The 12,331-nt window shown below is 38.9% G+C and overlaps 1 protein-coding gene across 10 annotated transcripts in view; it reads left to right on the forward strand.

The window, feature by feature from the left end:
• The window catches only part of LOC145353309 (rho guanine nucleotide exchange factor TIAM1-like), a 324,742-nt gene that overhangs the window by 280,508 nt on the left and 31,903 nt on the right, over positions 1-12,331 (forward strand). For 9 of the 10 annotated variants that reach the window (XM_080203944.1, XM_080203943.1, XM_080203950.1 and 6 more), the window contains 3 exons: positions 9,986-10,162; positions 11,547-11,615; positions 11,706-11,831. In XM_080203944.1, the coding sequence (XP_080060070.1) occupies positions 9,986-10,162; positions 11,547-11,615; positions 11,706-11,831 (372 nt within the window). Of the gene's footprint in view, positions 1-7,487; positions 7,506-9,985; positions 10,163-11,546; positions 11,616-11,705; positions 11,832-12,331 lie in introns of those variants that run through there. The other variant, XM_080203953.1, reaches the window with a different exon arrangement.

A 12,331-nucleotide genomic window follows, 5' to 3' on the forward strand; every position in this document is an offset into this window, starting at 1 on the left:
ATTGCTTAGGTTTTGAAATCCTTTCAATATGCATTGCACATTTTTTAATAAAGTTTAATTAACTATTGCTATATGGCAACAAATAAGTTGCCATTTTTCTTTCTTATGAAAATCTAATAATACTTTCAACCAGTAGTGAAGTAAATTTTCTTCAATAAGATCCATGTGATTTGAATGAGCAGTATGCTTCAATGTTAGCATAACTTTTCCTTTTGAACTAAATTTGTGTAAAAATGAGATTAGTTAGAAAGTTATTCTAGCTGTTTTCTAACGTCAGGAAGGACAATTTTAGCTAAGCATGATGTGAAGAAAATCTATAGGTCATCGTGATTGAATGTATTCTGGAATAACCCAGCTGTTTAGTATGTCATTATAAAATGCTGGCAGCAATGTTAGGGACAGAACAATCAATTTTTCAGGCCATGAATATTTTAAAAATACATTTAAGGCAGGGTCTGGAATACCGGAAGTTTTAGTATTTTTGTATGTGGAACATAAAGAGCAATCATCGTTAGCAAAACTTTGAGTGAGATTCATGGTTTTAAATGCCAGAAGCATTGCAAACCCGTTTACATGAGTGTTTATTATGAGAATTAGATTAACACCAAAGTAGGCCACATTTTTTACACGTAAATAGCTCATTGCCTGTGGTATTGTTCAAAAGTGATCAGCTAGCTATTAAGACGGAGCTGTGGTTAAGCTATCCTTTTAAACCGTTGCTGAGATGGTCCCTGGGAGAAAGTGATCCAACTAAGTAAGCATAGTCCAAGATTAATTTGAGAATTGTTAAAAGTTTTTGTAGATTGACAGTTGCTTGTAAATTCTTCTTGAGAAGAGACCAGATTAAACATTTATCAGGAAAATCTTTCTTTCAATCTTTTTTATATATAAATATATGTGTAATTTTGATTCTTTGAAGTGTAATTCACCAGATTCATTTTTAAAGTGCGGATCACTTATCACTTCTCTCACAAGAAATATTGCTTTAGAATAATGACAAAAGTGTAATGTCATGTGCCACACTGCTAAAGTGGACTTGTGTCCAAATAAAGCCTCAAATTTTAACCAAATAAACAAATACAAGGCCATTCAAACTTGAATTGCTTTTTAGAGATAGGAATACTCATCAATTTTATTCTGGAGTTTAGAAGTGCAGGTCAGAAGCAGATAGCATTTTAAAATTGTTTTGTAGCTATGACAGAATGTAGTACCTGAGGCATGGAATCTGTATGCACTTTTAAGAAATTGCTAACACATCTGCCATTGCATTGCTCATTGCAAGTTACATTACTTAGAATGGCATGAATATTATAATATATGGCTTTGCCATTAAGATAGAATTGTGTTAGCCTGGCAAACCCATTTAACCCTTCAAAGCTAGAAAATCTAAATCACCTCAAAACAAAGAATGACTGAAAGAGGATCAAAACAAGTAAATAGAGTGAAAGTGCAAATCAGCCATAATCTAACTGAAAGGCAGAACAGGCTGTAGCAGTTGAGTAACCCAATCCTGTCCCTATCATTATTGAAGAGGAGGAGGAAATAAGAAAAACCTGGATTTATAAAGGGCCACTATAAGGAATCATGAGAAGTACCAGATAACCAGGTTTTTAGAGTCAGAGGTTTACAGCATGGAAACAGGCCCTTCGACCCAACTTGTCCATACTGTCCAGTTTTACCACTAAGCTAGTCTCCATTGCCCGCATTTGGCCCATGTCCCTCTATACCCATCTTATTCATGTAACTGTCTAAATACTTTTTAAAAGACAAAATTGGACCTGCCTCTATTATTGCCTCTGGCAACTCGTTCCAGGCACTCACCACCTTCTGAGTGAAAAAAAATTGCCCCTCTGGATCATTTTGTATCTCTCCCCTGTCACCTTAAACCTATGCCCTCTGGTTTTAGACTCCCCTATCTTTGGGAAAAAATGTTGACTATCTACCTCATCTATGGCCCTCATTTTATAGACCTCTGTAAGATTATCCCTAAGCCTCCGACTCTTCAGGAAAAAGTCCCAGTCTGTCCAGCCTCTCCTCATAACTCAAACCATCAAGTCCCAGTAGAATCCTAGTAAATCTTTTTTGCACTCTTTCTAGTTTAATAGTATCCTTTCTGTAATTGGGTGACCAGAACTGGACATAGTATTCCAAGTATGGCCTTACTAATATCTTGTACAACTTCAACAAGACGCCCCAACTCCTGTTTTCAATGTTCTGACCAATGAAAGCAAGCATGCTGGATGCTTTTTCACCACGCTGTCCACCTGTGACTCCACTTTCAAAGAGCTATGAACCTGTACTCCTAGATCTTTGTTCTATAACTCTCCCCAACCCCCACCTCTATAACTCTCCCCAACCCCCACCATTAACTGAATAGGTCCTGGCCTGATTTGATCTTCCAAAATGCATCACCTCACATTTATCCAAATTAAACTCCATCTGCCATTCATCAGCCCACTGGTCCAATTGGTCCAAGATCCTGTTGCAATCCGAAAAAAAAAATTCACTGTGTACTGTGCCACCAATTTTGGTGTCATCAGCAAACCATGCTTCCTAAATTCTCATCCAAATCATTACTATAAATAACAAGTAACAGTGGACCTCGCACTGATCTCTGAGGCACACCACTGGTCACAGACCTCCCCAGTTTGAAAAATAGCCCTCTACAATCACCGTCTCTTCTGTCATCAAGCCAATTTTGTATCCAATTGGCTACCCCACCCTGGATCCCGTGCGATTTAACCTTATGCAACAATCTACCATGTGGTGCCTTGTCAAAGACCTTGCTACAGTCCATGTAGACAATGTCGACTGCCCACGTTTACCTTCTTGGTTACCCCTTCAAAAATCTCAATCAAATTTGTGAGAGTTCAATATTTTTCAAATGAAGTTCTAAATATAGTTACATATATGGGATAATGATTGCAACAGTAAGTCAGTAACTACAATAGTACTTTATCTTTTATCTCTCCCCTTTATTACTCTCTCACCTCATACCCAACTTTTCTCTCCCTGTGTTGAAGAAACCAAAACTCCATTTCATCATCCAGTATTTAGATTATTGCACATTTGCAGAAACTTCAAAGAACAAAGAATATTACAGCACAGGAACAGGCCTTTTGGCCCTGCAGGCCTGCACCGACCATGCTGCCTGACTGAACTAAAACCCCCTACTCTTCTGGGAAATATCCCACTATTCCCATCCTGTTCATGTATTTGTCAAGACTCCCCTTAAAAGTTACTATCGTATCTGCTTCCAGTACCTTCCTCAGCAGCGAGTACATGTTCATGTACAATTAATTACTTGGTATAACAGCAACTGCTAATGTATAGGTGTAAGCATTCAGGACAGAACAAGATTTACCCAAACAACAATAAGAAAATGAGCCATTTTCTTTCTTGGTAGCATTAGTTGAAGGAGGAATTTTGGCTAGAATGCTGGAGAACCCCTTGGATTTGTACAAAATAATAGCAATAGACCTTGAGCGTTCTTCTAAACCACTGGAATAGGTGGAAATGATCTACATTTAACATCTTCTCCCATGTAGGATGGAGTACCAGTAATGCGTTCCCACAGTATTGGACTAGACTGTCAGTCTAAATTATTTGTTCAAATCCTGGATTGGGACTTGCCTGTTGGAAAAAGCTGAATCAAATTGGCAAAAAGCACAACAGTGAAGGATTGGTATTTTGGAAGTGTTTGATTTGATGGTGTTATTATTACTGTAATAAAGCTACTCCCGGCATCTGAGTAAGTTTATTACACTGTTACTTGAATATTAATGTTTCTTCAAGTTTAAAACTTCAGGGAAAAATGGATAATTTAGGGAGTTTGGAATTCTTTGGACCGACAGACACTGAAGCTTAAACAGAGTCAAGTGTTGGGCAGGTTTTATGGGAATAACTGGAATTTTGATCAGTATAAACTATACAAATTTCCAGCCAAATAGTACCTCCAAACAGCCTTGATATTTTCAGCATTTTGTGCTGATATGAGGATGCAAGGATACAGTAAACCACAGGATAAGATGGTGTATCAGAATCCCCCTCAATCCTTTAGAAGCAATACTATCCTGACTAAGTCTAATAATGGCTTGAAACTTCGATCGTTGAACTAGTTTATATATTTAAAGAAGAACTAGAATTTTGATGGAGGCTAATTTATTTAAACAGACCAAATTAAACTGCTTGGAGTTTTACTGGAGCAATCTAACTGTCCTCAAAGATTATTTTAATTTCAGTGGTTTTAATTTGGTCATTCTGCAGTTCCTAAAACATTTCAAGCGTGCTCGAGCAACTAAAGAGAGAATTTAAAGATTTTTCTATTGGACAGAATTCAAAAAAGGATGTTACGAGATTTTTAAACCAATGATTCAACTCAGCTGGAATAGTGTCACTTTGTTATTTGATAGTATAATTACCGGAATTATTTCCTTTGCTTCCACCCATTTAATGGGATATCAGTAATTTTCCAGTTGTTTTCTGTGTTGATAAGAAGTGGTTTTAACTTTCCTATTGGTAAATCCCATTTTCTTGCCACTCTTGATCTAGGCCACAGTGTCCGCCCAATGCTGCTGTTCTGGATTGTGACTTTTTCTTGCTGAAACCTGCATTCTTGCTTTGGCAATATTTTCCTCATAACGGTAATAAACCTGGTGGTACTCAAGCTAAGAAGGAGGTGGGGATCGGGCAGCCACAGCTTGTAGGCATATTCCACGGGAAAGCTGCCAGTTTAGATCTTGCAATTAGATTGTATGCCTGTATTTTTCACTCATACTCATTAAGTCATTCTCTTGCCTGCCGTACCACCACCCCTCACAACTCCCCCACCACTTCCATCACACAGGTTTTTTAAAATTACATTAGTCAGTGTAGAATTTTCTGTTTCGGGACAGGCAGCTAAATTATTGTTGCTAAAGTCACAAAGAAAGCAGAAGATCCTTAAAGAAGGGGCAGTATGTAAAATGACTCCAATGCTAATCATTATTCCGCTGTAAGGTCCATCAAGAGACCTAACTGAAATGGCATAGCCCATTGTTCCTTGGCAGGTTAATGCTACCTTAATAATGAAAATTGTTTCTGAAAAAGCATTAATCACGGAATTTCACACTTTAACTGGTACATGAAGAAAGTGTGAAACGTTTGTTTATTTGTCACATGTAGGCTTACATTAACACTGCAATGAAGTTACTGCGAAGATCCCCTAATCACCACACTCCGGCACCTTTCAGGTATACTGAGAGAGAATTTAATATGGCCGGTGCACCTAACCAGCACGTCTTTCAGACTGAGAGAGGAAGCCAGAACATCTGGAAGAAACCCCCGCAGACACGTGGAGAACGTGTAAACTCTGCACAGTCAGTGACCCAAGCTGGGAATTGAACCCATGTTCCTGGCGCTGTGAAGCAGCAGCGCTACCCACTGTGCCACCTTGCCACCCCATGGATGAATGGGAATTTAAAAAAAAATCCTTCCCTGCTGTTTTAATGGATACATTAACCCATTTATAATCGGTTAAAACAGCACTCAGATAATGAGAAAAATGGCAATAAAGTGAGTTAAATATTTGTACAATTGTGTTCTGTTGTAAGATTCAAAGGCAAAGTCTTGCAAAGTTTAAATGTATATTTTATATTACTGCTGTGGAATTGTATTTACGGAAAAATAAGTTAGCCTTTCAATTGTAGATCTGTGAAAAGCCCAAATTAGCAAAATATATATTCTTGTTAACTGACTAAGAACCAATACTTTGGGTGAATGTTCAAGAATTCCATTATCACAGAATGTATGCAAGATATGTCTGGTTTGAGAATTGTGCAAAAAGAAGGAAAACACAGCATTGGGTATTTTCAAAGTAAATTACTTCCTCTTCCTCCTCCAAGCAACGCCTTTTTAAATAAAAGCATTTTTTACTCTTAACAGTACAGGCAGTGCTTCTTCTAGAATTTACATTAAGTAGAAACTAGCTGGTTTTAATTTTGGATTCCCTAAAGAGCTAGTATTTGGGTTAATCAATGGAGTGAGTTTCTGTGGAGTTCAACGATAATCTGGATCCTTAGTGCAACTTTCGGGCACAGAACAAGACTTAACAAAGTGGGTAAGTGCAAGGAACAAAAAAAATTGAAAATAGCAATCTTGGATAGTATTTTAGAGTAAAAGTACTTTGTTTTTCTCAATTTAAACACATGTTTTGTTGTTCCTGAAAAATAATTGGGGAGCTAAATTTGAAAACGGGCAGAGGGAATGCTATGTGGAGTTAACATTGCTTCCAATGTATGCAGTTTGCCAACAGTGTATGCCTGCTAATTAACATGATTGCAGCGTGCGTGTAGCTCTAACTGTGCTATTGAGTAATTGCTTGCCTCAGCAGGAGGTCCAAACTCGTAAGAGTTCAACTTGAGTGAAAGCAAACTGGAATTAAAGTGAGTCAGGGCCTCTTAAAGTGGAGAGGTATAGCTGCTGGAACAGCTGCTGCAAGTCATTCTATAACTGATTCTGATCAAGCAAAGAGAGATGAACAATTCAACATGGCAGAGAGCAGGCTTCAGAGTTTGCTGATGCTGTAGTAGGAGACTTGCTCAAAGAGGCACCAAAGGAAGAGAGATGCCATTTATCTAAAGGGGGATGTGAGGCCCTCCAGGAAATTCTGAGAAGATACCAGGACTAGCCATGACAATCGGGAACCAGCAGTCCAGTCCCGAGAGCCTAGATGCAGTGCCACAAAAAGTTCAATGACCAGGCACAAGTGGTCAAGGTTAGTGAATACATTTTCAAATGCAGTGTGCCACCAACTGCATCACTAGCCTTTCAGATTGCCCAATGCACCATACCCCCATCATGTATCTCTATCAAGCATAACCATACCTAAAGTTCATAATTTCACCCCACCTCTCAATCTCACTTTGCACTGTTGCAAGTCTCATATCCACATCCCACAACTTGCAAACAGCTGCCAGTTATTCGACCATGAAAGCCCTATCATTCAAACATGAACAATTCCTTCATGCAGTACAAGATGCTGAATTAGCCAAGATAGCATGCACTAACTAGCAGGGGACTGTTAGGACTACATGTCCTTATCCCAATGGAGGGTAGTGCTGGCTACTATTGGAGCAGCTATTTCTAAGGAAATGGTCTTTATCTACTGGTAGGGTTCAAAATATAAAAACAACTTTCTCTTCATACTGAATATTCCTCCTCACATCCCATTTCCTCTTTAATCCACAATTTATGCTTAATTAAAAGGTGTAGATGGTAAAGCATGCACCGTTTACTTCCTCTCACCTTGCTTGTACCCTTGTACCTTTCTCCTTTCAGATACATAGGGTCTGTAACCTGGCTAGGCAGTGGTGGAACAGCAAGAAGACCATGATGATGAAGAAACATTGACACTTGATCTCACAGTATCACTCAGATACTGACACCTTACATCATTTAGAATAAAGTTTACGAGGAGGATCTGGACATAGTGGTATTTGGGCACAAGTGGCCTGCTACCAGTGCAGGTGACTGCTTACTGTAGGGTGCGATCATACACAAGTTCTGTCACAGAGGATTCGGATGGGCACTCAATGAGACAGATTATAGAAGATGGCATTGCACGGCAAAATGTTAGTGCAGCAATAAGCCTTCAGGTATCTGCATGCAATGAAATGGATTGTGAAGGGGTCGGCATCAATTTTGCATAGGATTATGCACGCGACTTGGAGCCAACCATTTCCCAAGTGGACATGGCGGACAACTTCATTAGCACTATGGTGAACCTAGACGCACTGCAATGTCAGGTGCTGCATTGAAAGCTCTGACTTCTGTTGTATAATGAAGAGATAGTGGCATAGTAGTAATGTCATTGGACTAGTAATCCAGAGGTCCTGCTAATACTCGGAGGACATAGTTTCAAACCTCACCATGGAATTTAAATTAAATTCATAAAAAATCATTTGGAATTAATGAAGAAAAAACTATTCTCAATTATAATGACCACAAAATCCTTATTGATTGCCATCAAAACCCATCTGGTCTATTGCCCAAAGGTGTTGCTGCTCATGCTGGAATACTGCAATCCAAAGTTGTGGGTTCAGAGCTGCTCAAAGTCACCCTCCATGGCCACTGACATCTCCCCATTGAAAGTCAGCCGCCTTCTATCAGCCATGCTTTGGCCACTGGGGTAAACCGCAGAGGAACAGTTAGATAGACAAAGGCACACTAAAAATAGACACTAAGGAAATACATAAGGGCGATTTGTTGATGTTTGTATGCAACATGGCATGCTTTGATTTATAAATTTGGTTTGAAATTTTACTTTGTGTTGACTGTTTGTTTTGACATTGTGGCAAATAGATACTATAATATTCATTAACGGGGGCACACTCCAAAGATGTGCGGGTTAGATTGATTAACCATGCTAAATTGACCCTCGTGTCAGGGGGATTTACAGAAGTAGAGGAATAGGGCCTAGGGTGGATTGCAGTTAGTACAAACTCAAGGGGCCAAATGGCCTCCTCCTGTGCTGTAGGGATTCTGTGAATGAACTGAAGAGTTTTTTATGCATATCCCAGGCAGCAAAGAGTTGTCTAAGTTGCCTGTGCTTTTCCTGCTCTCCCTGTACATCCTCCTGTTGCTCAGCTGCTAGAAGAGCAGCTTGTGACAGGCACTGTGCCTCTCTGACTGCAAGGTCGTGCAGCGTAGAGCAGCCTATCAGGAATCTTGACATCCTTTCCACTGAGCGCTGCAGGGCTCCTCCAGAGCAGCTCAGGCAGTGGCAACTTTTAGTGTGCTAGTGCTTGGTCTATTATGTTTCATTTGGCAGCATGGCTTTCATTGTATGCATGCTGTAGTCATCAGCCATATGTAATCAGCAGATGGCTCTTGTTACCCAGGAGCCACCTTTTGATTTTTTTTTATGGTAGGCTGATAGCACAATAGTCTGCCACAGAATTAAGGCATGCCAAGATACCGGGTATTGATCTGAATGATCTGTTGTGTATGGTTGCACACCATCTAGGCGGGGAAGTTAATATAACTGAGGTACATCTCAGAATTTATAGGCGGCACCTACAAAGTGAAGCACCTGTAGAAAATGGCAGCATTCAAAACCCTACAATCCTAGCGAAGCTGCCTGTGCGCTGTGCCTGCTAGTCTCTGGCAAGAGAGAATGAAATACAGTCTGTCCACTTTGAATACAGCCCATCAGTGATCTCCCTTGCCTAATGGTGGATGGAAATGTTACAAATGTCTTCCAGCCTGGAAAGAGCCATGTTCACACCATGATGACTTTCACAGTTACTAGCAAGACAATGCTTGCCTTGCTGTGATGCTGCTGAGAGGTGGCAGATTTTAGGTGTTTTTAGTGAGGTGTAGGCATCTCACCCATTGTTCCTCACTGAGATTCATGTAGGAGAATTGCTTCCTGAATATCCTGGGTGGAAAGGACCTGCTACTGAGAAACTTGCTATTGGGAAACCTTCTGTTCACCCACTCCTCTTCCCTGTTCATTGAGCTCCAAAATGGTGGTGTTGGCATCAAATCAATGTGACATGTTGGCTGACATCATGATATTACTCTGAATTCTTGCAGCGGACTGTGATTTTGATCCTCTAACACCAGTTGCATCCAAATTCTTCGTCAAATTATCCTCAAGGATTCAAACAGATTATATCTGTAGTGAGCATTTGATGTATTGGTTTGGGTAATCATGGTTCAACAACTTAGTAAGTATGTACTTTCAATTCTTCTCTTGCAGATTTTATAAACATTTGACAGGATGAAGGTTTTTTTTAAGGCCAATTAAATCAAATGTGTTATATTGTTGATATATAGCTGCAAGCTGAGGAACACAGTGGAAGGTATCATCCCTGAACATTACCTCACTCTGGGAATTGTATAAAATATGATAATATTATCTATTTCATTGAAAGTTTAAATATACTTTTTGGAACAAAAGCTATTTTAAAAGTAAACTTCAAATACTTATTTTCTTGTCTAGAGTACAGAACAAGTAACAGCATTTTGTCGTGGTCTGCATGAATTAAGCCCACCCGACATGTCATCACAGCCTTTGGATTCTTTACCCCACCAAGTACCAGCTCGACAACTAACTGATGCTGATAAACTACGCAAGGTCATTTGTGAACTAGTGGAAACAGAACAGACATATGTAAAGGTGGGAGCACAGGATGTAGCAGTGACAGGAATTGATTTTTTTTGAAAAAGACAAATGTGATTTTTAATAGGTGGTTTATTATCTTGTTTTTAAGTATTGTGTATGCAAAAGATTTTAGACTTCTGTTTAAATTTGTCTATTTTGTCCAACCCCCCCCCCTCCAACAGAATATTGTCCTTTCAGCTTTAATTGTGCGGATTGCCAGACTTTGAGGTAGCAGAGACACTCCATCATTTGCCTTACTACTTCTGGGTTGCGAGAGCAAAAGAAATTGGGAAGTTTTGTTCCCATTTGTTATCTAGTGATCATGCCGTACTGAGTGTGTGGATGTCTGATAAGATATAATCAGATTTTCCTCTGATGTCCTCTGTGGAAGATTAATCTGCTAATAACAGGGTTGACACATGAAGAATAGCTACTTGGGCAATTTACTGGAAGCTGACAGTTATTCCGAGAGTCATATCCTCCTATGTGTAACTGCCTTCAAAAGAGGAAAATTGAAAGTTTTGAGAGGGCAAACTGAATATCTTTGTGACCTTTGTATTTAAAATAAACCAAAATAACTACCTGTCTGCTCAGTGAAGGATGGAGCTAACTACTGATTTCAGGTTGTGGCACCCCTTCCTCAATATTCCTCAGTCATTTTACAGTATCAACGTTTAGAGTGAAAATCTATGATTCTTTTATACTATAGTAAGATGAGAACACTTCAGTGCTTTAGGAGCTAATTTCATCAAACTATAATGATTGTGCCTGTTTGTGCTTGTAATTTATCAGACATTTCATAGAATCCCTTTAGTGTAAAAAAGGCAGTTCAGCCCATCAAGTCTGCACCAGCTCTTTGACAGACTATCTTACCCAGGTCCTCTGCCCCACCCATCCCTGTAACCCCACACATTTCCCATGGCTAATCCCCCTAACTGACACATCTTGGACATTAAGGGGCAATGTTGTGTTACAAATATGTTTCATTTAAGCCCTTTTATTCTGTGATTTGCTTTTAAGCAGCAAGTATTTTTAACAAAATATTATTTTAAAAGAGATATTTCCAGCATTTTTTTGCTTTTAGTGAACATTTAAATACATATATTTTTAAGAAGATCAGTTTGAAATGATGCAGAAGCTGTCTCTGTGGAAATTGCTGTGAATTACTTGTGAATGTTACTTTGATCTGTTAATTGCTAATTTTTCAAACTTGGAAAATAAAGTGCAGCAATTCTAGCTTAACTTTGTTGGAACCCAAGTATGGATTTATGAAGAGGTTAAACCTAGTGCACTGAAGTGTAAGTTTAGGCTCACTCTTTAAACTTGAGAATTTTTACTGAAAAAAAGGTTCAAAATCATTTCTTGTATATCTGCCTAAAGTCTGATGTTTGGTTCACAGGATCTGAATTTTCTCTTGGAGAAATATTTGAAACCTCTGCAGAAAGAAGTCTTTCTTACTCAAGATGAGGTAATGAAAATAATTTTCGAACAACTGTGCCAAAAGGCACCCACTTATTATTGTTGTGTGAATAAAGCTTTTGGTTTGTTTATATTTCAGCTTGATGTACTTTTTGGAAACTTGAGAGAAATGGTTCAGTTCCAAGTGGAATTCTTGAAAACACTTGAAGATGGTGTACGATTGGTTTCAGACCTCGAAAAGCTTGAAACAGTTAATCAGTTCAAGGTAAAATTGTTTCTGAGTTCACCAATTTATGATCAGTTTCTTCTGCATGACATGCAGATTTTCCCCCTTGTATCTTTTTCTGTTATGGCTTTGATCGTTTTTTTCCACTAAGTAAAATCTCACTTGGAAAAGGAGTGAAACAATGACAAGAGTTGGTGAAAAATCATATTGAAAGAATCCATGACGCAAGTTTGTATGAAAAATCCATAGCACAAGCAGAAAGGCAGAACCCAGTAGGTGTTTTAATAGTCTTTTATATGACTAAGATGATATTCATGTTTCTTGTAAAGTTCAAGAAAACCTGTAGGACGTTGCATCACTACGCTCCATGTGACATCTGCTGTTACTACCTGGCTGTATTATTTTTAGGTTTGTATGAATGCAAATTGAAAACTTAAATTGGCTACTATAAATCCAGTTATTCATAGCATCCTACCATAATACAGTACACTATGAGGCCATTCTGCCCACTGCCTTTGATTGCTCTTTCAGGGAGCTAT

Source organism: Carcharhinus amblyrhynchos, chromosome 15 (assembly GCF_965287045.1).
Source record: "Carcharhinus amblyrhynchos chromosome 15, sCarAmb.v2.hapA, whole genome shotgun sequence".
NCBI classification, from domain to species: domain Eukaryota; kingdom Metazoa; phylum Chordata; class Chondrichthyes; order Carcharhiniformes; family Carcharhinidae; genus Carcharhinus; species Carcharhinus amblyrhynchos.